The sequence below is a fragment of the Hesperophylax consimilis genome, chromosome 3 (assembly GCF_061612785.1).
Source record: "Hesperophylax consimilis isolate HC1 chromosome 3, BYU_Hcon_1.0, whole genome shotgun sequence".
Classification (NCBI taxonomy): Eukaryota; Metazoa; Arthropoda; class Insecta; order Trichoptera; family Limnephilidae; genus Hesperophylax; species Hesperophylax consimilis.
Window position 1 is genome coordinate 10,658,071 of NC_142838.1, and position 27,638 is coordinate 10,685,708.

The 27,638-nt window shown below is 35.9% G+C and overlaps 1 protein-coding gene across 1 annotated transcript in view; it reads left to right on the forward strand.

The window, feature by feature from the left end:
- Positions 1-26,347, forward strand: part of LOC149424930 (uncharacterized) — a 47,644-nt gene extending 21,297 nt beyond the window's left edge. The window contains exons 2-8 of the mRNA XM_089650863.1: positions 1,055-1,106; positions 18,997-19,055; positions 19,458-19,614; positions 20,478-20,658; positions 20,871-21,027; positions 23,115-23,266; positions 25,734-26,347. Coding sequence (XP_089506989.1) covers positions 1,055-1,106; positions 18,997-19,055; positions 19,458-19,614; positions 20,478-20,658; positions 20,871-21,027; positions 23,115-23,266; positions 25,734-25,742 — 767 coding nt within the window. The 3' untranslated portion in view covers positions 25,743-26,347. The remainder of the gene's footprint in view (positions 1-1,054; positions 1,107-18,996; positions 19,056-19,457; positions 19,615-20,477; positions 20,659-20,870; positions 21,028-23,114; positions 23,267-25,733) is intronic.
- The last annotated feature ends 1,291 nt before the right edge of the window (positions 26,348-27,638 follow it).

Here is a 27,638-nt window from a genome sequence, read left to right on the forward strand (position 1 = left end):
ATTCCCCGTTTGTGACTGAGTATCTACCTATTTGTCAATAAAACCACGTTTATTGTTTTCTGAAGGCTACATAAATAAAACAGTAACGAAAATGATTATTTCATTAAAAATGCCATGTCAATTCTAACAGATTTTCTTCAAAATTAACTTTTTCCAGTATGCACAAAATACGAACAAAAACAAATAATCCTGTACATTAGAAAATATATGTAATAATAATTCATACTTTCCCTTGTTTTTTTTTACTTTACGCTTGTATTATTTTTTGACTAAATCTGTGCAAATTCTCATTAAAGCTGTTAATCCTTAATCAAGCCCTTCTCTGACAAGTTGATCGTTATTCGCCGTATAAAATTGTACCCTTTCAACGAGTACATGTACAGATGTACCTTTCCTTTGTTTTCTCAATTTTCTTTCAAGAGAGGGATTATTCTACTATTGTATTTTTGTATATGTTACACAACAACCTACGCAAGAGATCCACCGAACACAGCCGAGGTTCTTTTGCGTCTATGTCAGCGTAGTTTTGTTATTTGACATGATGGTAGCAGAAGTCAGGGACGTCCGAGGAAAACATGGCACGGTCAATTGAATCAGATACTTGAGTCGGGCCATGTCAATAATAGAAGAGTATGTATGAATATGAATGAGGCAAGGAGTGTGTGCCAAGACCGAGTTGTTTGGCGGTCCATCCTCCCTGCCTACTCTTGTGGGGAAACGGCGTGATGGTTAGTTAGTTATTTATTTGAAATTTAAAAATAAGGAAGAATTTTAAAAGGATACATAGGGAAAGATCCACTTGTTAAAGTAAATCATGTTCGTCCCTTAACACCCTGTATATCATTATGTTCTAAGTATATACCCAGAAAAATATTGACAACCTTTCAAAACTATTTAATTGCCTTTGATGTTTTAAAAATTTCTTTCCTTTTCTGAATTAGACTGTAAATGCAATATTTAGTTTGATCCAGTTTTGTTGTCGTGTTGTGGTTCGGCATACTAATATGAAGCTGGTGAAATATAAATAATTAATGTATAATTCTTCCATCCACAGGAGCTACCGTGGTATCGTGGCGAGTGAATAACCAGGAGCAACTTTTTGTGAGGTAAGTGCTATCTTATGTTATTATACTTCTCTAGGGATGCAGTACATCAATGAATTTACTGATATTTTTAGTCGAAACCGGGACTAAATCTGATTGTTAAAATGGCTTCAACCGAAACCCCCGTTGGTTCATTGCGATGAATCTATGATAATTTTAGCCGGAACCGAAACCCATGTTAGTTCATTGCAATGAATCTATGATGGTTTTATCCGGAACCGGGTTTAAATCTGATTGATGCAACGAATCTACAATGGCATTAATCAAAACCGAAACCCATTGCGATGAAACTATGATAGTTTTAGTCGGAAACGAAACCCATGTTGGTTCATTGCAATGAATCTATAATAGTTTTAGCCGGAACCGATTCCCACGTCGGTTCATTGCAATGATTTTTTTGTGGTTTCAGTCTAAACCGATACCCGATCTGATTGATGCAATGAATCTACGATTGGTTTAACCAAAACACATGTTAGTTTCGGCTCATTAATCGTTTTAGTCGGAACCGAGGACCAACTTGGTGCATGGCGTCTATGATGGTTTTCATCAAGTTGATGATTGATCAAACACCCCTACTTAAAATTTGTCCAAATGGTCACGGGTCGAGAATCGTCGGTTACCATTTGATGACAATATCGATTGTGATAGGGTTTCGTAAAACAAGACATTAGTCCCTTAGCTGGCTCCCTTTCAACGCTTTATCTGAACAATGTAACGCATCCTCGACATTTATTCCACCGTCGAGTGCAACACAATATTTATGTATACCTACACGATAATGTATTCCTACATATTTTTAAAATCCGTTCGGTTCGCTATCGTCTGCGAGGGACACTGTATGAATAATTAAAGTCCTTTATTCGATTTCAAAAAACACAATTACCCTGGAAAAGAGAACGTGTTTCGGTGCGGGGTGGTAGGGGGTAGGGGGTTGGGTGGGGGTGGTGGCAGGCGGGGGGACGTGGCTTCCGCGCCTTCTGGGGCAAAAACTAACTAAGCAGGGAAGCTTCGTAATAATCCACGAGACAAGTTAACCGTATTAACTGTTAGATTGCTGTTGCCATTTCGAAGCTTTTTGTTGGCGCTATCAATTCATCATTGTTATTTTTAAAAGTTGGCTCGTGTTTATATTTCTGTATTAGATAAACTAAAATATACCTTTCCTTATTTAATTTATTAATTACTAGGATGTACTACCTGGCTTCATCTGATTGCACAGTTAAAAATATGTAATAACCAATATCGTCTTACATTTCGACTATTTAATGTATACTATTTAAAGTTCAATATGGGAATAAAGCTGCAAGATGAAAATAGGTGCTATGATCAAGAAACTCCAGACATACAAGTTTTTATGTGAATCTCTTCCTTCTTTCTCCAGTGCTATACTGTGAGTATCTTCCACACGTTCCGCAAATATACTTTTAATTAATTGTGAAACGAATTAATTAAATAAAATACTTGCATACACCGGGATTTGAACTCACGATCTCCGGATTCCGTTCGAGAGCCTTACCCCTCGACCACGGAGGCTTTCAAATTCATGACACCAGAACTCACCATTCAAGAGTTTTTCGGGCTTGGTAGACATTTAACTAATTAGTACCAATCCGTGTCTCGTGTCACATAGTATTATAGTGCCAATGATATCTATTTATTAATATATTAATCAAACTCCCTTAGTATTTTAGCACTGTGCGAGTGCGTATCTTTGGCACATTTGGTCACCATAGTGGAAGCACCAAAACATGACAATTTCAGTGGCATTATCAGTATATTTGTATAATACGTAGTAATGAATTAATACCTGGTATACATGTATATGCAGTAACGAATGAATACCTGCGATATTATATGCAGTAATTGATTAATACCTGCAATATCTATATATGCAGTGAAGAATTAATACCTGCGAAATCTTTAGATGCAGTAATTAATTAATACCTGCGATATCTGTAGTCGCAATAATGAATTAATACCTGCGATGTCTTTAGATGCAGTAATGAATAAATACCTTCGATATCTGTTTTTGCGGTAATGAGTTAAAACCGGCGATATCTCTAGATGATTAGTTAATACCTGCGATATCGGTCTATGCAGTGATGTGTTAATACTTTCGATATTTACGAACCCATTTTCGGTTATGGTTTTACTGAATAATATATAAGATATGTGTAGACGTAGTAATAAATTAATTAAAATATGGAATGTATTGCATTGCACTATCCCTGCATACATTCTGGAATAAACTCTTATTATTATTATCTGTGAAATTTTTTGATGCACTAATGAATTAATACCTGCGATATCTTAAGAAGCAGTAATGAATTAATATTTGCATATGTGGTAATGCATTAATAACCGCGATGTCTGTACGTGTAGTAATGAATTAATACTTGAGATATCTGCAGATGCGGTAATTAATGCTTATAAATAGTTAACTTGTAATTTTAAGCTAATTTCTATCTTATTGTGTAAGTATGTATAATACTATAATTTAGTTCTTATGATAATATTTTGATGGTCAACTTTTTGTATACCGTTATCCTAACTATCGAAAATCTGTGTCGATGTTTTGTAAGTAACTATGATTTGTACTTTCCTATAATCTATCCTTGGCTTAATGCAGAATTCAATAATCTACAATCTGATATCGCTCTTCAGAAAACGGTCCCTAATCTAAATCAAAATACGGTAGGTACTCGATAGATTAATCGTTCAAACATAATTGTAGTTTTTATCGCAATATCATTTTACCATGGGATAATAAAGCCATAAAAATGACCATCCTATACAGTTTAATTGAGTTTCATCAATAACGCTTAGGAAAAAAGCCTTAATTTAATTAAATAAATCTGTTTGAGCCTTAGTAAAGGAATACTGGTGAATAAGCGACTACATTTTACCTGCATGAATTTTGTCAATTTTTAGGTTATGAAATTTTCACTGTAAAACGCCTTCTTTGGGTTAATAATAATTGTGTATTATATTATACATTATTATTAAACATTGAAATGTTCATTGCTTGAATACCGTACTAAATTTGTGATATAAATTATGCTTTTTTTATTATGGACATCGTTATCGCATATGATTTTTGAGTAGGTATGTTATACTGGGATCCTATCTGATTTATTCTATGATCTATTTTCAGAGACCATTTGAAAGTGGAAATAAATTGTAATATTTTGTTCACACTTGCTCTTTTCTATGGTCGATTATATATAGAATAAAACGAATGTTGACGTTGGTTTAACAACGGGTTTCTATTTATATCGGGCGTTCTACGGCATAGAAAGCATATATATTGTCACTGATCTATTTCGTAGTTTCTATAAAATAGAACATAGAATGGATGAGGTGGGAACACAGCATTAGGTAAAAAATTCCGAATAATACGTAAATAGGTACCTACCTACTAATTTTAATTGCAGCAATATTTAGGTTATTTTTTTCTAATTGGTGGAGGAATTCCATATGGCAATGCACAACGTCGTGGGGCATTTGGAATCTGGCCACTAACAATAACACTCCTTAAATAGATGGCAATAAGGTTTAAATTCCCGTTCAACACCAGCCGCCTGTTTTGATTTATGCAAGAAAAAAACATCGCCAAAAAGTGTTTTATTTTATATATTTTTATATTTTTATATTTTTGCAAAGTTCAGGTTCAAATATTTTACGATAATTTTCTAAATAACTTGCCACATTATACAATAAAACCATAACCGATATATAATTGAATCTAAATTATAAAGGTTTAAAAAAATCATATGAAATTAGGGTTGGTTTGAGAATATTGCGGAATATTCTGGAAAATGGTCGGTTTGACAAGAGCGGGTTTAGTTTGCCGGGTGCCCTCCCCGCCCCTGCGAACTTGGCGTTCGTCTGCAGAATTTGCCGTCGTGTTTTTGCCTCCGGTCTCGCCACATTCCCTTTACCGCTTCTTTCTCATAGGATTCCGCTCCTCCCATCTCCCATCTTGCCGAAGACAAATGGTCGCGGCCAGTTGGGCCCTTCCCTCCCACTCTAATTACATCCTCTCTCCCTGTCGCCTCTATCACCGGCCTCCATAATAACACAATCGGTCGATAAGCATTCGCAGTCACCCACTTGCGTATCACACTCACCACTCACTGTTCTCTGTCTCTCTGTTCACTGTATCCAGTATCCTTGCCCCTCCGTGTGTGTGCCCCCTGCTCCAGCTAGCCAAACAAGCACCGAGCCGGTACCTACCGCGCCGAGTACCTAACTACCTAGAACTAGTACCTACCCAATCATTACCTTACTATCCGCTAAATGAGTCGTGGACCCTGCGGTTTGAGTTGATTGATAATTACCGTCTCCGAAAGCGTTAGGGCAAAAATTATAGAACGTCTATGATTTTGGTGGTTGTATAATATACATAACACCTTTTCGTATCCATACCATAAAATATTTGGGAGATTTATATAACATCGTTTTTGTGAAAATCACCTCAGGGGCGCTGTACCTCAGGGCCAAAAACATATCTAACAAACAACAACAAATACAAATTTAGCAAATACAACATTTGTACTATACATAATCTATTTCTATATTATACATATTCTGGTACTAAACTCTACAGCAAAATCCCACTCTCATTCAAAACTCACAACAGTATTACAAAATTTAAATAGGTACATTAGAAATAGAAGATATCATTTTTTCCGTATACATACGTATATCTACGTATACATACTCGAGCCGAACTGCCGAACTGAACCTCAATTTATAGGAAAGGGACGAAACAACCGCAAATGGCGCGAAACGCCGCTTGAAGTTGCTTCGCTCCTTTCCCGTAATTCGGTGCTCGGTTCGCGTTTAAGTTCGCAAATGTATACGTACCATCGTCTATTAAATGAAAAAACACACTTTGTAATACACCACTTTTTATTGAATTAACTGATATCCAACTTTCGTTAGCATGTATAATAGCTGTGATGAAGCTTGAGATAAGCGAAACCTGGTTGGCTGTCAGTTATTAATTCAATAAAAAAGTGGTGTATTACAAAGTGTGTTTTTTTCATTTAATACAAAATATATTGACACCAAACATAGTCTGAAATCGAAACCACTTAACTATAATTATTTCATATTATCCATACTACAAAATTTTAATAATATGTAAATGAAATACTCAGCGCGGGAGATCCCTGCGAGGATATCATTATCTCTATTTATTACAAAAAAAGGAAAATAATAAAAGATTTATTATTATATACATACGTGTTGAGTTTAGTTTACGACCAAAGTTCAGCTCTTGTTTTATGAACTTTGTTTACTAACAGAATCATGTTAAATACTGTACATAAAATAATAATCATGGAGGGTTGTGCGTTCTGGATCACACTGATGAATGGGTCGGCCTACTCACTGCGGGGCGGGCCGGGCTGGGAGAGGCCGGTTGAGGGAGATCCAGTAAACCGGTTATCGCTGTCCGGGCCGCTGGATAGTACAGGGGCCCGACCCTTGGGCTCACGACCAAGGGTGGGCTGCCCCACCAGTCAGCGAAAAAACCCTGCCGCTGATGTTGTGCCGGTTCGTGACCGGTGAGGACCCAGCATCTAGCGTTTGGGGCGCACTGGGTGACCTCCACAGCCGGACTCTCCTGCCCATTGCCTAGAACCGCAGTCAGAAGAACATACCTTACATTTGGTGTATCCAGTTGCTCCACTCTCCAACTCCCCACCCAACCTTTTTAACCTAATCCTTCCCAACCCATCCTAAATCCCACAAACAAATAAAACAAACTTAAAAACTATGAACTCACAACAAATTAATATAAACTCAGCGACAGCGAACAGTGGGAGTCCTCAGTGTGGACCGAGGATGAAGGTGAATTTCGCTAACATTCGCGGTCTGCACACCAACCTAACTCCCATCCACCACCACCTTCTCTCACAAAATCCCCATCTCCTCTTCCTTACGGAAACACAGATTGCCGAGCCCCCAGATACCTCCTATCTGAACTGCCCAGGATATCATCTGGAAAGCCTTTTCAGGCCCAAAGGAGGTGTCTGCCTTTACAGCCGTGCTGACATCAGCTGCGCTCGTCTCGCAAATATCGAGAGCGCAAAACACGAAGTGTTATGGGTACGTGTGGATCTCACCGGTATGATGAGAATTTATGCGTGCCTATATCGCTCACCAAACCTTGCCGAATCAGACACTGTTGAGTTGTTTAAATACTTGAGTGACACTGTAGATATTCTCTTGCCCCGGTACCCATCGGCCGAGTTTGTAATCCTGGGGGACTTCAATGTTCATAATGAACAATGGCTGAAGTTCTCGGGCCCAACAAACTCTGCCGGTAGATCAGCGGAATCCTTTGCCCTTATCCATGGACTAAGCCAACTCGTAGAATCTCCGACCAGAATACCAGACATCCCATCACATCGAGCCAACCTACTCGATTTGTTTCTCACTAGTGAGCCACTCGGGTACAGAGTGGAGGTGACAGCGCCCTTAGGATCCTCTGACCACTGCCTGATTACCACCTCTGTCCCATCCTCCATGAACCGTCAACCCGACAAACATGTAAAGAGGAAGGTATGGCACTACAGGGCAGCAAAATGGGACGGCATGCGGTCTTTCTTCGGCGCCTTTCCTTGGAGTACTGTATGCTTTAGCTCCGAGGACCCATCAATTTGTGCACGCGAGGTAGAAGAAGTAATCACATCAGCAATGGATTGCTACATTCCCTTCTCCGTCAAATCCTCTGGAGCGGGCACAAAACCGTGGTTTGACCATCGCTGTGCTGAAGCTGTCAGACTCAAAAATACGGCTTTTAATGCACTCCGGAAGATTAGCTCCATGAATAACCTTTCGGAATACCGAAAACGGGCAAGGGATTGTAAGAGAGTTCTAAATAGAGCTAAGAGCGATCACGACCAGAGAATTGCGAAAAAGCTGGCTGACTGCCCCACTGGTAGCCGTGCTTTCTGGTCACTCGCTAGCTCGATCGGAAGAAATTTCTGCAGAACCACTTTCCCACCTCTGACCAAGCCTGATGGTCGGCTGGCTAACTCGGCCCGCGAGAAAGCTGAATTATTAGGCAAAATTTTCGCGGAAAACTCAACTCTTCAAGATAACGGAGAGACTCCCCCTTCCATTCCGCACTGCGGTTTTCAAATGGAGGAACCGAAGATCCGGAACAGAGAGGTTCTCCGAGTCTTGAACGAGCTGAAAGTCGACAAAGCCAGTGGGCCGGACGGAATACCTGCCTTGGTCCTCAAGAGGTGTTCTGCAGAAATGACTCCAGTGCTCGCGAAATTATTTAGGCTCTCTCTCAAAGGTGGAAAGGTGCCAGATCTTTGGAAAAAGGCAATCGTCCACCCAATCCCAAAAAAGGGGGACCGTTCCGACCCTTCTAACTACCGCCCCATAGCCATCACTTCCATACTCTATTAGAAAGGGTGGTTAACAACAAATTGCTCACATATCTCGAGAATAACAATATCCTAAGCGATCGGCAATATGGATTTCGTCGAAACCGATCGTGTGGCGATCTACTCGGATATGTAACGCATATTTGGGGGCGGTACATGGAACGTTTTGGTGAAACCCAAACCGTTGGGTTGGATATCTCCAGAGCCTTTGACAGAGTCTGGCACCGGGCGCTTATCGGGAAATTACCATCGTATGGGATCCACCCAACCCTGCATAGTTGGATTGCGGACTTTCTGAGGGGAAGAACAATTCAAACCGTGGTTGACGGCTCTTCTTCCTCACCGCACCAAATCAATGCGGGGGTGCCACAAGGATCTGTGCTGTCTCCGACGCTGTTTTTATTGCACATCAACGATCTCGTTGAATGTGCACCAATTCACTGCTACGCTGATGACAGCACCGTTCACGAGGGTTATCTTTTTGACAGGCCCCCTTCCACCTATGATGTCCGAACAGCTCGGGAAGTTTTGAAGCGAAAAATTGACCACCACCTAGAGATGGTTCGTGCCTGGGGTAAGGCCAACTTGGTCAGTTTCAACGTCTCAAAAACCCAAGCGTGTCTGATTTCGGCAAAGAGGGAGATCAATGACTGTCTGGTGCAATTTGATGGGAGCACTCTCCCCAATAAAGACTCCATTGAAATGCTTGGAGTTACTATATCAGACCAGCTCAAGTATCGGGGATCCATAGAAGCCCGAGTAAATCAGGCCTCCAAAAAGTTGGGCGTCTTGTACAGGGCTAGGAGATTCTTCAACAGTGACCAGCTGCTGACCCTGTACAAGTCTCAAGTCCGCCCAACTATTGAATTTGGGAGCCACCTTTGGGCTGGTGCCCCAAAATACTTGATAAACCTGCTTGAATCTGTGCAAAGGAGAGCGATCCGTCTGATTGACAATCCGTTGTTAACAGACCGATTGCCTTCTCTGATGCATAGACGCAATGTAGGCATGCTGTGTCTGTTCTACAGGTATTTCAATGGAGCCTGCTCCAAGGAGCTAGCAGCATTGATTCCTGATGCACCGGTGCACGTGCGCGAAACTCGACGGACACGAACTGAACACCCGTTCACGGTTGACGTTGGCTTCATGAGAACGGGCCGTTTTTACGACTCGTTTTTGTGTAAGTCGGCTCGTATGTGGAACGAGCTACCGGCATCTGTTTTTCCTCCCTCCTATAATCCGAGCCTCTTCAAGGCCCGCATTAACAAATCCCTTCCTACAGCCCCTACCTTACTCCGCCTCACAACGCCGCCCAACCGGGTGGTGACATAGTTCCCCTGTCTGTGCACTGCACAGGCAGGGACACTCTTGTGAGGTGTCACATAAAATAAAAAAATATATATATATATATATATATATAAAAATAATAATTATAGAGTAAGTTGTATTATAAGATCAGAAATCATTAAGACAATTATTCAAGATGGCGCACAGTAAAATTTAGTTGATCCATTCAAAAGAAACAAAAGGCAATCAAGACATGTCGCCTTTCAATAACGTATATTTTTAGTATCATAGGTAAAGATTTTTTAAACATTGATATAATGTAACCATAAATAAATATTATTTTATATCTTGCTGTATTGCAAACCTATGTCCCGAATCAATTTGCATAATACAAGAGGCAGTCATGAAATTATATAGATAAAAAATAATGTTTTTCTAGTTATGTTGCCATCAATCTTTCAGATCTAATAATCTTCTTCTTAATATATAAAAAAAAATCACGAAAAGTAGTCCACCGATATCGCTGAAAATTTTAAAGTTTGTTCTTATTAGTGCCAGAAGTGTTTAGAGAGTGGTTTGAATGAAGTTTTATAACATTGTGGTATACAGTAGTGAATGGTGGAAGAAGTCAGTGACGCCCGAGAAAGACATTAGCAATGGCGAAGCATTTCGGGGTCCATTAGTATAAATATAAAAATAGGTGCTAAGCAGTTGTTACTGCTATACATCATCAATCTGGATCCTTCTGGTTGCATTTGTAGACCACATAACCATTTGGTCGACAGTAGTACTTGTCCAGTGGTAGATATTACAAGTAGTAGGAAGTAGGACCCCGCTAACGAAGGCAAACTGTAAAACAGCGCCAACATTAGGCAAAGCTCTCAACCCTCGAGCCGGGGTCCAAATCTCTCGTCACGACTAACAAAAGCTGTATTAGCTTACATAATTTATAATACGTGCACGTGCGAGAATTTCCTTTTTTTGCCCCCGGCGTATTCCAGAATAAACAGAAGCTTCGAGAACCCCTACGTCCAGTTTCTTTACCTCGTTTTTCTTGCCCACTAAAGTTTTCCAACTTCCTGTTTTTGTTATAAAATATATGGCGCAGTCTGATCCTCGAATTTTCAAATAAACATTAATGAATATAGAAGGATGTTGCCTCTTAGCGCATGTAGAAAACTTACTGATATTAAATACTGTTAATTTATTAAAAATCTGGTCAAATTATTCGTTTTCCTATTAAAAATGCAACGAATGAATTGAAAGAGTTCGCAACAAAGTATCAGTATAAAAGCAAATGTTTTATGCGGACTGCAGAATACGTGTTCATACAAATACTGATGTACTTATATGTAGCGTGCCGTCATGATATCTATTCGGAAAAGAGCACGTGTTCTGGATATATTCTGAATGACTAATAATTTATCAGTTACTTGCCTGCTGTTGCTGTTTTAACAGGATCATTTTTCTCCGTGTTTTATCATCTTGTGTAATGTAATTTTTCTTTAAAACTGAAGGTGCTACTTCAATTCCAGAAGTCCATAATTACAGAGCATGTTACTGCGGAAGATTTATATTCTAGGGGAGAAAGGGGGTGATTAGATAGGTCACTTGAAACCTAATTTTCATGTATAATGTCGGCAAAATGCAGGGGAATATATTATTATGAGATAAGTCTGTCATAGACCACGCTTTAAACGCGCTATATTTTCGTGGCTTGGCCTATGTCAGCATATCGCTCGCTATACATTTCCATTAGTAGGGTATGGTGAGCGATATGCCGAAATAGGCCAAGACATGATGCGTATAACATGTGTCGCCTACCTTAGTGACTTTGATTATTTGAGAAGCTTATTACTTTTTTGTCTTTTAATTTTATTTGACAGGAAAAAGGGTAATATGAAAAGATATACATTTTGACGCCCGAAATACATAGAGTTTTGATCAGACAAAAATTCTAATCAAAACTGTATGATCAACTATTTTTTTACTAAATTGTCGCTAACGCCCTTTTGCTTTTCCGGCATCAATATTCTAAATTTTCTTTTTTGGAATAAATTTGAATATATTTTACGATTATTGAGCAAAGAAAATGGTGGGGGTTGGCTTCGTTAGGAGAAATAAATATTGTCATTATTTTTGTTTTTTTTCGATATCTGAATCTATTGGCTCGTAACGCAACATTCGTTACATTGAGCCCACGTGTAGCCAATATTAGATATTATTAGACATCGGATTATATGCATTTTCATATTTGCATATGCAAATGCATATAACTCTCTAATTACGACGTTAATGCATATTTCAGCCTTTTTCCCCAAATCGTGCATATTTCGTTTAATAGCGGGAGGTATCATCTACGTATAGGGAGCTAGGTGACTTGGTTGCCTGTAAAATCCTAGAAAAAACGAATCATTCAACTGTTGCTCGTTTCATAAATGATTCCATAAGATCTTTGTTTCCCGATTGTTCTGTGGATGAAAAAATCTGCATATTTGTTTCTGATGCTGCGCCATACATGGTGAAAGCTGGCCAAGCCTTGCAAACTTTTTATCCAAATTTACTACAAATTACCTGCTTAGCTCACGGGTTTCATCGCCTTGCAGAAGAGATACGGCTAGAGTATGGTAATGTTAATAAATTGATTTCCTCTACAAAAAAGTGTTTTTAAAAGCACCATCGCGTGTGCAGTCTTATAAAGAGCAATTGCCAAATCTAACATTGCCGCCAGAACCCATAATTACTCGATGGAGTACTTGGCTAAATGCAGTATTATTCTATGCTGAAAATTTTGAGGCCGTAAAACAAGTAGTTGGGCAATTTGACAGTTCTGAGGCCATTGCAATTCATTCAAGCAAGCTAGCATTTGAAGACGCATCCATTAAACAGAATATCGCCCTCATCTCAACACATTTCCACAAGTTACCAGATACCATAAAAAAATTTTAAACAAAAAACCTTCCTCTAATTAAAGCAATAGAAATACTGGAAACAATGGTCGAACTCGCCAACGCCCTTCCTAATTCAATATCAGAAAAGATTCGTGAAAAGTTGACTCTATTTTGTTTAAAAACCCGAGTCTTGAAGATATGAAGAACATTAATGCCTACATCAACAGCACAGGTCATACCCTGCCTAAACAGATATCTCCAGAAATGGCGCCAAATTTTAAATTTTGTCCAATGACGTCAGTTGACGTAGAGAGGTCGTTTTCGGTATACAAATTAATACTGGGTGACAAACGTCACAGATTTGAGCTCGAAAACTTGGAAAAATACTTAGTTGTATATTGTCACAAAAACTATGCATAATTTTAAGAATATTTCGCTGTTTTTGTACGGTCTTTAATTAAAATATATAAAAATATATAAAAATATAAATGGTTTTTTGATTTTGCATTGTGCATATTTTGGGCAAATCAAGAGTTTTTAGTGCATATTTCCGCCTTTTTTAGTGCATATTTGCATGCATATTTTGGCACTTTGTTAGTGCATATAATCCGATGTCTATATATTATTATGCAGAACAAATAAATTGAACCTCGTGTCATAAATTACTCAATTATGTTTCAATCAATTAGTCTTCGGTATCGCACATAATGAGCTGTGAATACTAAAAAAAAACATTGTACTAGATTCAAATTGTGATTGGTAACTTTTTGTTACCGTTATAAAATACGTAATTTTACTTGAAAAACTATGGTAAAAACACATCGATACTAGACTCGATCAGACCATTCGGGCATATAGCAATGTATCCAACAATAATGATAAGTTTTATAAATCGTGAAGGTATGGCTCTACCTCCGAGAGTTCCGTTGTAATCTCTTTCTGATGCATGCATCATTTGTGAGAGAGGTTACAACGGAGCTATCAGCAGTTTGTATGCCTTAATTACAGAGCGATCCGTTATTATCGCGGAGTCGATAAAAGTTATCGATAGATAAAGTCAATTTTATTGGAATAGAGATTCTGTGACATTGACTGATGTGACTTTTTATGGGCATGACACCTGCGGAAGTGAAATCATTTTCCCTAGGCCGATTATTTATATGAATATGAATATAATAATAACCAATTATTTTTAATAATATTATAGTAATGACTCTGATGACTGGTGATGAGTCGTTCGTGAACGAACCAAACAATTGAGCTAGCTTTTTTTGCATTAGTCATGAAAAAAATCCCTCAGGGTCTATATCATCTTTGGGGATGCTGTGTGGAGGATCTTTTTAGGAAGACGAAGTTCTGGGAAGTATAAAGGTATAGGGGTGAGTAGGAATCTGGGGGTCAAGGTATTCAGGAGTGACGAACGTATGAATCCATCCCTCCCACTGCGGTGCGAGACTCCGGCTGGAGAGGTCAAAAGGTATCCCTCAACCAGTCTCCCGATCCGACCCGCCACGCAGTAGGTGGGCAAACGCATCCGCCGCCAAGACCTAGACAAACCTCACCCCATGAACCCGGCACCTCTGCCAAGTCAATAAACGTAGCGAACCACTTGGGTCGACCTATGGTAGGGGTCTTGGTTATCCAATAAGTGGTTCCCGGGGCAGCGGTACCTACCCATAGCTCTTTTTGATGAGCCGTATTCTTACGACTCCCGGTAAACCGTACCACGCCTCAGTTGAACAGTTACGACAATTCATAAAATAGCACCATTAAAATTATCCAAGTATTAATTGTTAATCACATACTTCTAGAGAGAGTGTGTAAGAGACGTGAACGGCATCTGACAGTCCGACATCTGGTCTTATAATAATAATTGGATGACTTGTATCAAGCCGTTTTTGTGCAAAATCACCTCAAGGGCGCTGTAATAATAATAATAATATTTTGATGATTTTTATAGCGCCGTTTTCGTGCAAAATCACCTCAAGGGCGCTGTACAAGTATATAATACATTTCTACAATGATCTATGTTATAAGTTATAACTAACTGTATATGGAGATATTATACAGTACAATACTTACCTGGTAGGTCACTTGAGTTTAACACTTAATTAAAATTAAGTAATTGTTTATTAGATAAATTTAGATACAGGATTTAGGACATAATTGGATATAACTGGACTTTCTCTCAGGAATGATATATTTAATTTAAGGGTACGACAGCTTGAAAAGGTAAGTTTTTAGTTTTGACCTGAATGCTGTTGGACTTGTTATGGATCTTAGTTCTGGAGGGAGTTCTTCCAAGTTATTCCAAGCCTTCGGCCCAGATACTCCGAAAGCGCGATCACCAAACTTAGTATTTCGCTTGCGCTTAGGTTCCATCAGTCTGCTACAGCTGATGATGTAGCTGATCTAGGAGTTGACCGCCTCAGACCAGTGTTTTCCGGGACGCATATTTCAGAGATGTAGGGTGGGGCCATTTCATTGATGGATTTAAACACCAACCAGCACAATTTGTATTGGATTCTTTCAGGGCATTTGAGCCAGTGAAGGTTACGAAGGTGTTCTGAAATGTGCGAATATTTTGAAACCCCGGTTATGAGCCGCGCTGTTGCATTAAACACTGATTGAAAATTGTCAATTTGATATTTTGGAAGGCTAGCATAAATGCCGTTGCAGTAATCGAGACGTGAGACTATGTATAGTTATATTATGTACCTACATCCACTAACTACCTAGCCTAACTTACAGGTACCAGGAGTCGTACGATAATTCATACGCTTTCGCTGGGAGTCTTATCGGGCGAGCACAGAAATCTCATTGCTCTGAGCGGCTCCCGTTAAATTGAGCCGTCGTTCTATTGACTCGACTCTTTGAGCTGAACGAAAATATTGAGCTGGTACCGTGGCTCCCGCTCCTAATAAAATGAGTCCTATTGATGACACTATTTACCATTTACAGCATTTTTTGTGTGTGTTGTATGTTACTTAGATTTTTACATCTTTAGTCGTTTTTTTAACAACACGCAACTCCTAAGCATGAGGTATTATTATTTTTAAATTTCAGGCCTTTTGACCGGACGGAAAATAATAAATACATAATAATATTTCATGGGACATGCCATCAATATTGAATTATTATGCGTGGTGTCCGGAAACTAGTGGTACAAGTAGGAAACCGGTGAATCTATATCACATTTGGCGTCCATTTTGTGGTATAACTTTTTAAATTTGATATGATTTTTTTTATTTTCTATTCAATAGAGTCAATTTTGTTTTTAAATCGGTCGCTACTATCAGCCGTTTATTTTCTTTCAAAGGTGTTTATTTTCTATTAAGCTGTTTATTTTCTTTCAAATACCACCAAAGGTTTTTTTTAACCCTGTAATTGCCGAATTTTTTTTTCAGTTTACCGTGTACAATTGAACGGTTTGTAACTAAACATATTCAAGTGTTAGGTGACGTATAACGTATAAGTAATTTAGAATAATTATTTTATCCTTAATAGACGAGACAATACCCTAAAATAAATCCAGAATCTTAACGACTTAAGTGAAGCAGTCGTGCACAAAAATATGCGACGCGCGGACCTGGTGTATTGGACAGAACTGCGTTTGAATTGGTTTGAATTTGCACTATCAAATCTCTAAAATAAAGTGGGAATCTTTACGACATAACTAATCAAGTCGTGCAAAAACAATATTCGGCGTAATGAACGGACCTACGGTCGACTTTTGCCTTTGCAGGCCTAGAAAATCGATCTTTCCGTTGGGTTTCTTTTAATTATTTGTGATGAACGTATTACTAAAATCTCAAATGTTTCTACAGGGATCTCTCGGGAAGTTATTAATTCTTCATTTTTTTATTTATTGTTTTTGTGTTTAATTCGTAGAACTCCATTTAATTTTTTTTATAAATTCAATTTAGATTAAATTTGATAATATTATTATTAAGTTCTGCAAGTGTTTTAGTTTTTTATTATTGTGACAGCTGTTTCGGCTTACAAGGCCATTTTCAAACAGTTTGAAAATGGCCTTGTAAGCCGAAACAGCTGTCACAATAATAAAAAACTAAAACACTTGCAGAACTTAATAATAATATTATCAAATTTAATCTAAATTGAATTTATAAAAAAAAATATTAATTCTTCGTCTAGAAAAATAAAATCTGGTGCGTACCACTGATTTTATAGTTAAAAACGTTTTATAAAATTTTACATAAAATATTTTAATGTTAAGGTCCTGTTTTCATTCATCTTAAATATAAATCACTTAAATCCGTAGGGATACCTATAGAAACATTTGAGATTTTAGTAATACGTTCATCAGAAATAATTAAAATGTAAGAGTCGACCAAACCCACTTATTAGAGTCTTATAGACAAAATGCTCCCGGAATATTATGCTTAAGATTTAGTATTGAATTTCGTGACAGAATTTGCTACGATTAACTAAAATGAATTCATTATTTTATCCAAAAAAGCTATTTGTCAAAAAAAAACAAAAAATGTTAATTGAAAAGTTTATGACCTCTAAAAAGTAATATCTGAAAGCGTTATTTCGTGAGTTAGAACAAGTTTTAGACTAATTCCTAATTACGTGTATTAAGTACAGATAATCATTGGGCACATATAATGAAATAATAGGTACAGTTTTTGTAATGTAGAATTTAAAATATAAATACGTAGGTACCAGTCTTGAATTTTTTTTTAAAATGACTATTTGTATTTCACTTTTGTTTTCGCGAATGAATGCAAATCTTGAAAATGGAAATTAACCCACTTCCTGACATCCGGTCGAGTTGAAACTCGGCAGATAGACTCGTTTTCGATGACAATGCATTCTATTAACTTTTGGTGGCAATCACCTCCAATTCAGTCGTTAATATACGTAATAAATGTCGGTCCTACGCGATCGGCATTTGGTGAGTTTGGTAGTTGTTGACTCCAGTTCATGGGCAGGAAGGTTCAAACTTTTTTTTTCAGTTTTAATTTAGCCAATATATTTTTTTCAGTTTTAAAAGACATTTAAAAATATATGGATTCCAAAAGTAAAAAAAAAAAAACTGTTTTTTACGGGCTGATTGTTTTGTTTTTTTGGAACAAAATTCGTATGTTAAGGTATAGAAATACAAACCTTTAATATTGTGATCTGATAAATAATTTCAAAATTGAAGAAAGACAATTTAGATCTCGTAACGTATGCGGAAATGCGAAAACCCACGGCGTTTCCGGATAATTACATGGTGATTTTGTGCAATCCCTAATTTATAATGGGATAGAAAATCCTTTATTGTGTAAATATAACCAATAATTATTGATGAAATATTCCTTTTAATTTTCATAAATTTCGATGTTTTTAATTTACGATTATTGGAATGGGTGTAGGTCGCACAATTTGTATAGGTATAAACTTCCGACAGTGATGTCCTTACGAAACCTCACTGAGAAACTGACTTGTCTTACGCCTAAATATTGTTTGTTATGCGGAAAATGACAACATCGAATAGTAATAATTTTATCTTTAATAAATTAATGGATACCAAAAATTCCTCCTAAATCAAAGATTTGTAAGTAGGTACTTAAATACCTACATACTTAATTATAAACCTTATATAGCATGTAACATTTTATTCTCAATTTTAAATAAGGAATTATACAATTCGTCCAAAGAAATGCCACCAATGACAATTCTTTTTTCAAAAGGCAGGTAGGTACTTTATTTTTTTTTTATTAATTCCGCTGTTGTATACAAATTATTTCAAAATAATTCATGTGTTTTGGAAATCTTGTTAAATATTTAAATCTGGATTTGTTGATTTCGTACCGACCCAAATGGGATTAAATTTTGGCGGGCTTTGAAAATTGCAAACTTTGAAAATTATACGAAATCGACATTTGTTAAAAAAATCCTGGTATTTGAACTAGAAGTTTTTTTAATTGATTGGAATTCGTTATGAACTGAGATGCCGTAGTCCCACTGGCTTCAGACGGTTTGTAGCAGTTGGGATTCTTGTGCGGGATTCACTTTTTTTTTTAATTACACTAATGACTAATGATGATAATCTTCCATTTACTTCATTCTCTATACAATTTCCGCCTTAGAAGGTGAAGTTAAATAACTTCGATAGGGCATCCATATTGTTTGGCTGGATTAATTGTAAGTGCCAACTTGCAGGTAACGAAATTGTGTGGCTAGCCTGAGAAGCACGTTGATAGTTGGTGTTATTTAGATCGCGATTTCCCACTAGATTTTTTTAATTAAATTTTTACTGATTAATAATTGTTTTATATTTATTTATTTCAGTAAACAAGCAGTTTTCGATGGCAAGAGGGCAATCCGGGGTGGTATCCCCTTCGTATTTCGTAAGTACATGTTTACTCTTTTAGCCTAAAATAAAATGCTTTTATTTATAAACTTACAGTATTATTTATAATCTTAGAGTATTATTATTATGCTGTCTGAAATTGGAACCAATATGGTCATTTTATGTGAATAGGTTCTGTATAAAAAAGGAACTAAAATATGTGAAAAAAGCCAACCATTTTTTTTAAACTGATCTTTTTTTAAGATCTAAATCTAGCTTTAAAGGAGCTGAGTAACTGGGCCTTATGCTGTACTGATTAATGATTTTGAGATTGCTGCATTTGCCACACTCCACGGGCTAGTTACAAACGAATGTGCTGCCATCTCTAATATTCTAACAGAAACTACTTCCTAGTTGAGATTATTCGCAAGAGAGTAATGTTTTGATGTTTGTTCTTTAGCCCAATTCGGTCAGTGGGCCTTTGGTCCCCAGCACGGCTTCGCCAGGATCACCAGGTGGCTGGTGGAGAAGCCACCAGAGAGGCTGCCCAGCGGAGATGTGGAGGCTATCTTCTCCATCATGGATGATGACTTCACCAGGTCCATGTGGAATTATCAGTAAGACATTTTGTTCTCTTAAATTTTTGTTAAAAAGTATTTTTTGCTTCAAAGGATGTAATGTGATTTAGGTCATATCAAGGCTTCTTCCTTTCTTAGTATTTCTTCTCCCTGTGTCCTCTCCTTTTGGAGATTGGCTACCATCAGAGCATTTTTCACAGTGTAAAGGCAATAGATTTGTTATAAAATGGTGTTCGTTTCGTAACTTGTTCAAATAGATACTTAAATTATTTAAATGATTTTTTTTATCTTTGTTTTAGACCACTTTATTTGAGTTATATAGGTCGACCAGTTTCGGTTGCACTTAACCTTCTTCAGGACAATGAAAATATAAACTGAGTTTTTTGTATATTATAGTTTATATTTCCATTGGCCTGAAGAAGGTTGAGTGCAACCGAAACCGGACGGCCTATATAACTCAAATAAAGTGGTTTAAAAGAAAGTAATTTTTTTTTCATTTATGTAACATCAAGCCACAAAGTTTTTGCTTTCTTCGATAACATATATTATTACTGACGCCCTCAGTAGGTGAACGGTAAGAACTTGAACACTGTGCTGAGTGCAAAATCATTATCCAGTTGAGAAATTATTATTCCAAGTCAAATTGTTTCTTGAAATGGCTATAGTTATGTTCAGTAAGTAGATTGAAATAGACAGGTAAATCTCAACCATCCTCTTCTCCATCCTTCATTTCATAGCTCCTCACAAAACTCCCGAATTCAGGATGCTATAGTGTAGTGTTTTCATCAATGTTGGCAAGTCGAAGTATATAATATGACTTTTTATTAGAATTTATGTCTTCAAAAATCTATGTTTCCTATTCATCGATTTCTAAACTTGTATATTTTTTTGCATTGTTCTAGATTCCGTCTGACATATCGATTGATTTTACGTGAGAAAGAGTTACATTTCAACATTGGCGTGTACAATCCCAGTAAAGATTTGACATTCAGTTTCAACATGTTGTTGCATACATATTTCAAAGTGCCTGATGTGCGAAGATGTCAAATCACGGGACTTCATGGGTGTACTTTTATTGATAAGGTATGAGTTATTAATTTATCTTAACTAACTATAAAAACAAATAAATATAAATATCAAAACACCATTTACCCTTATTTATGAGGGGAAGTAAATAGCTACATTCAAATAAAGGTACCTACCCAATCTTTATTTTTAAATACATCTTCAAATCTAGGTAGGTACTAACATGATAATGACTATTTAATCTTATTTTATTTTAATTGTTTTTTCAGACCCGTGAAGGAACAATGTACCAAGAGGGGAGAGAAGTGGTCACCATTTCAGAATGGACAGATCGGATTTATCAGAACACTCCTCAAGAGCACATCATCACTAATGTGGTGAGCGGTCGGAAAATGCGTATCCAAAAATACAATTTCCCTGATACAGGTAAAGATTTTTTTAAATATTAAATTGTGCATGATATTATTATTGTAGCAAAGTAATTGGGGTAGGTACTTATAAGAATTTCCTTTAGGTTTGATAATATGAATGCATTCCATTTTTAAGTGTTCTAAACCACCATAAACCGTAGAACTTTGTTGTCAGTTGTGCAATATTGGAGGGAACTGAAGATGCTAAAGGGGTGTCAATATTGTTTGGAGTTTAGTGTATAGTATAATAAGTAGGCTCCGAACGAAAATTTTATTATATTTATATTGGCATATATATGGTTTTTAGGACCAATTTGTTTCTTACAAAAAGCCCGAAGATATCGATCTAGTGGGTGGTTTATTTATGGGTCAGGTGTTATTTTGGAAATAATCAACATGATGAGTATTCAATTTGGTAAAATTTCGATCGCGCTGGCCTCGCTTATTATGAATATTTTTTAGATAAAACCTTTAGATTCACCTTAATTACTGTATAACACAACTTTTTGCATTTGGGGCTGTGGAAAATATTGCAATAAAAATTTCAATTACGTAAAATTAAAATCTACTCTCGCATACGAAATCGGCGACGCGGCGACGGTCGGCCTCCATTTCTAACACTCGCTGACATTTTGTTATGTTGGTATTCCTGACACTTTACGAAGAACTAGGAGCTAGATGCTAGATAGTCGTTGCCGACTTCATGCGGATACATACATGATTCGTATAAAAACACTACATAATTTGTAATAATATAATGTAAACAAACCTTTTTAGAATCACTTCAGAGTCGAACTGAGGCACTAGAATCATGTTGGATTTCGTCGTCATTATAATTGAAACTGTACAAAACAAATAGAGTCACAATTCAGTAGTTTAGCGGCTACGCTAGGTTTGTGTAACATGGTTTGTGATACAAAAGAAAGTGTCCCCTTTATAGCGCCTGCTCGCGTCAAGGCAAGAAAAACATCCCAGTTTTCAAGTAGTTTAGCGGCTACGCTAGGTTTGTGTAACATGGTTTGTGATTCAAAAGAAAGTGTCCCTTTTATACCGCCTGCTCACGTCAAGGCAAGAAAAACATCCCAGTTTTCAAATAGTTTAGCGGCTACGCTAGGTTTGTGTAACATGGTTTTTGAGATATATATATATATACCATGTTACACAAACCTAGCGTAGCCGCTAAACTAATTGAAAACTGGGATGTTTTTCTTGCCTTGACGCGAGCAGGCGGTATTAAGGGGACACTTTCTTTTGAATCACAAACCATGTTACACAAACCTAGCGTAGCCGCTAAACTAATTGAAAACTGGGATGTTTTTCTTGCCTTGACGCGAGCAGGCGGTATTAAGGGGACACTTTCTTTTGAATCACAAACCATGTTACACAAACCTAGCGTAGCCGCTAAACTAATTGAAAACTGGGATGTTTTTCTTGCCTTGACGCGAGCAGGCGGTATAAAGGGGGCATTTTCTTTTTCATCATAAACCATGTTACACAAACTTAGCGTAGCCGCTCAACATCGCAGAAATAGTTAACTTAAATAAAAGTTGAACGTAAAAAAATAAAATCCAGCTAATAAATTTCAATCACAACGCACACAATGCATGCATATTAGGTAAATACTAATTTGACGGAATTTTTTAACATTAAAAAAAACGCCCGCGCGATTATGTCTCTAGCCACTTCTAGCCGTTCGTTTCGTCCTATAGTAACAGAAATACCAACAAAACAAAATGACATTTGACAATAAAGTTTGAAAATGGACGGTCTCGTTTCACAAAACGAAAGCTAATTTTAATTTTACGTAATTGAAATTTTTATTGCAATATTTTCCACCGCCCCGAATGCAAAAAGTGGTGTCGTACAGTAATTAAGGTGAATCTAAAGGTTTTATCTAAAAAATATTCATAATAAGCGAGGCCAGCTCGATCGAAATTTTACCTTCAATTTATATATAGAATTCTTATTACATACTAACAAAATCTTAAATAACACCTTTGTTTCTATCATTGATTTTATTAATGTCTGACTGTCTGAAGTGGTTTATATGCTCTTGTATATTATTTTATAATAATAATAATAATAATGTTGACTTTATTTCAGTGGTTTGGAATCCATGGGTAGAATGTGCCAAGGAAATAGGTGACTTTGGTGATGATGAGTTTCCAAACATGGTCTGTGTGGAGGCTGGCCATGTCTCATCTCCGGTAATCTTACTGCCTGGAACAGCTTTTGAAGCCAGTCAAATATTACAGGTAAACAACATTCAATTTTATCTCTACTATTTGTGTAGGTATGGACTAGTGATGCAACGGAAGTGTCTTAACGGAAACAGATGTCAAAAGTAAATCTTAGCGGAAGCGGAAGTGTTAATACTATGAAGAAAAAGCAAAATTTTATTTTTTAAGATTTTTTTAATTAAATTTGTATTTTGTACTTCTAGTACTCGAAATTAAACAGTGGTAAATTATATTTTATAAAAAGTAATTTAGCTGCTTTTTCACCTTTGAGTCTGTTGATGAAAATGAAAGTTTGAAAGCATCATCTAACTTCTCATACTCTGCAAACTGTTCGGCATGAATCGATTTTAGGTGACTCTTTAAAGCTGTAGTCGTGCGACCTTTTCGCGAATACACTTTTTCACAGAGTTTGCATTTGGCACTTGAGTCATCAATCAATAGTTCCAAACGGGACTTGTTTCATGATTGCACTAAACACAACATTAATAAGTAGAGTAGAATAACAGAAGATTTACTAAACGTCACGACTGTCACGAGGTGCGCTGGTGCGCAGAATCATAAATAAACCCAGTGTTGCCAAAATACATAAACTATAAACAAACAAACTCGTTACGACACGTTTGTATCGTTTGTGTCCCGCCCCCTGTCCAGTCTTCCCCGCGCCCCTCGCCTCCGCGCTCCTCGCTGTATTCTCCGTTTAGAGTTCTGTTATAAAGTTTGCGGAACCAGAAACGGAAACGGAAGTGAAAAACTTGCGGAACTTCTGCAGAAGCGGAAGCAGAGCTCTGTTGCATCACTAGTATGGACCGAGGAGAATGAAAATAATTAAATGAATAACGTTCTCTTCTGTTCCAAGATGCAATGAGAATTCAACATGTCTTAGCAATATTGAAATAAATATCCCCAATTCCCATTGTTTAAAAGACACCATAGCATTTTTCACCTGAATATTTTCAAAAATAATATCGCCTATTTTAGCCCTCTGACCCAAATGTGTCGACTGTATAATAAGATTGAGTGTGCTGAAGTAGATATTTTCGTCGATAATTTATATCGATTCAGAAAAAAAATTCTGCTATTGTTAAAAAATATGTTGCACTGATTATATTATGTATTACTTGTGTCTCTTACGTTTCAGTAATATTTGTGTTTCATATATATTTTTAATTTTGAAATTTTATTTTTATTTGTTTCATATTTTAATCTTTATTTAGGTATATGAAAATTAATGTGCCCTACGGCTGTAATTTTTGTCCCTATTTGTATATTAACTGAGTTTTTATAACTGGATTGTTCTCACGTAAGTGAGATCGTCTGTAAAAACCCAGTATAAATAAATAAATACCCAAAGTAATATAAAGTCATTAAAAGCGATGAAAAAAAACTAACCTGTTAACCTAACCTACGTAACCTATTTTTTGTTTCATCACTTTTTACCACTTGTGTTGAGTTATCCAGTCACAGTTCTCTTCTTACTTTGGCGCTATATACTTACCTTTATAGCTGGCCATTTAATGTGTATAGTGTAGATTGTGATAAAGTAAAAGATGTAGTTTGATAATTTAAGTTTAATGAAAATACGTTACACTATAACACGAAATTAATATCAGAAGGATTTAGTAGGAACCAAGAACTGTCGACTGCCAGGGTAGACCGGAGAAACAGGAATGTTGGTCGGTAACGAATTAGCAGCGAGCTCTGCTTTCGGGTTGCTATCCCCAAAACAGTGTTTCCGTATGCAAAAATATCATTTAGGTTGGTTGACAGTTCTTGACTCCACATTACTAAATTAGTAGTTCTGTGAACAGTAGACCCCAAGTGATTTATTTTTGGGGTATTATGCCGTGTTGCGCTTCCTCTTTCTTTAGCCAACGTTTCGGACAGCATTACAGTGTCCATCATCAGGGCAGATGTAATAAACTAAAATTTCTACTCATACAAACGGTTTTTTTAGATGTTGTATTTTTATATCATTTTTCATTTTACATATTAACCTATTAAAAAAAACCAAAGTTGCCCATAAAATAATGCAAAATAAAATTCTTAAATGGCCTATGTATCATAGTTTAAAACATAAATAAATAAAATAGCACATATCCGTACTAGATATTTGCAATACCTTTTGATTAGAAAAATAATCATGTTGTTTAGCTTAGTATTTTGTTGTCAAATCCAAATTTATGTTTTGTATGAAAAAGACCGCACAACCGTACCACAGGACTTTGCTACGTTCGGTTAATGAGATTCCTATTTGTGAGTTAATTGAGTTGTCTTTATTTTATGAGATTATTTTTTCACTGAATTCAAGTAGTGAATACAATTTTGAAGCTAGTCAAATAGTATAAAATGTTAACAAAATTAAAATTAATATAGCTACATACTGTGTAATAAGAAATCTGAATTAAGCAGAATACTTCACAGTTAAATCACATTATTTAGCAATGAATTCAATTGACATTTTTATTAAATTATTTAATTTCAGGTGATGTGAGTAGATGTTTCGAGCGGCAGTACCAGGAGCGAAGGCGTTCACATGGATCCGGGCTTCGGCTATCAGCAGCACCATTCTCACTACTGCCCCGGACAGAGCCTGTGTTCCTTCTGCGTAACACCAAATATGTGAAACACCTCCCCCAGGGCCTTAACCCTACCCCGTCTGTGTAAAACACCCTTAGGGTAAGGACATTGATACACCTTGCATCGCTTCCTTCAACAAGGAACATCTACTGTTAAGATTAAATTCCTAATAACACTGACTTCCAAGTGTCTTATAATGCAATATTTTTTAAATAGATGGTTTTAATGTTATTTATTTACATTGTTGTTGATTTCAAATATTAAATTTAAAAACTAGTTCATCCATGTTTATAAAAAAAAAAAATCATTTAGATTCGTTGACATAAAATTATGTGTCTTTCAATTTGAGATTCGAACTCAATTTTTATATAACTTGTAACATTACATCGACAAATGTCACAATTTTCTACAAAATTAACATTTATAAATTATACATTAAATTTAATAATTACATATTAGCATTCCTGTAAATCTTAGTTTAGAATTTTTAATAAAATTTAAAAAAACTTGCCAAAATAAAAAATAAAATGTTGAGGATTTATTGTACCTTGGATAAATGCCTTGTTTGTACTGTGAATATCATTCCAAAAATAAATATTATATTTAAGGAATTTGTGAAGAAAGGAGCATCTACTTTTTATTAAACTCATAATTTGAATTTTTACTAAATAATCTGAACATTAATTTTCTGGTTGATTAATTCTTTTTAAAAAAAAATTATGAAGTTATTCTGGTGATGAATATTGTATTTGAAGAGAAACTATCTGGCAAAAATTAAATTTTATCATTTCATCAACAGTTTTTAGTACTCATATCAATAGAAATAAAGTATATGTAGTTTTTAACAAATTTATTCTGGTAATGGTGTTCCCCTTGTAGGGCTCTTATGCATATTCATTATTAAATATGTTCTTGCCTAAATTATTTTGCATCATTTTTTTAAATGTAAAGTTATTAATTTTACTTTTTTTAGAAGCCCTTTGAAACAATATGTAATTATAATTATGTATCTTAAATTTATCAAAAATTTTGTAGTTTTCATCAGTAATTTTAATTTACAAAAATTAATGACTTACTTGAAATACGTACCTTTCTGTTATTTCTTAAAAATTTTGTTGTATTGTAATATTATTGAGAAAATAACTGACATGTTTATATCAGAGATAAAATTGTTTTTGTTAATAATTTATTTTACTTGTTATTTCAACCATGCGGGGTATCTGGGGATAAAGTGCATAAACTTCGGTATGTGTTTCGACATTATGGTAAAAGTAAAAAAGATAAATAACTTTTTTACTGTACTATCAACTTTGACATTTTTAAATCGCTTAATTGTGTAATAGAATCAGATGCTATGAAAATTATTGTCACCTAATTATATAGAAGGGAAATATTATTATGAAAAATCTTCCAAGGTTTTGTTTATTTCGAAGTGAATTTAGTGAAATTGATTTATATTAAAAGTGAAATATCAGTTGAAAGGAAGAAAGACGTACATATTGGTTTATTGTCTTTTAGCGGTTAGTTTACTTAAATTAGAGAAAGATCATTTAATGTGATAATCATAATTTTATTATACTAATAACCTTTTCCTTTCATCATAACTAAGTGCTATTAGCTATTATGTTTATTTCATTAAATACTTGTTGGTTTAATCTAGTAAAATTAATCTATATAAATAAAAATGTAAATGTTCATTTCTTCAAAACCTTAAATCTCCGAAATTTCTTCGCCGATTTCTTTGAAACTTTGACACAACGTTGCATTCAAATAAGCATGTGTTTTTAAATATCTATATTATATAATTGTC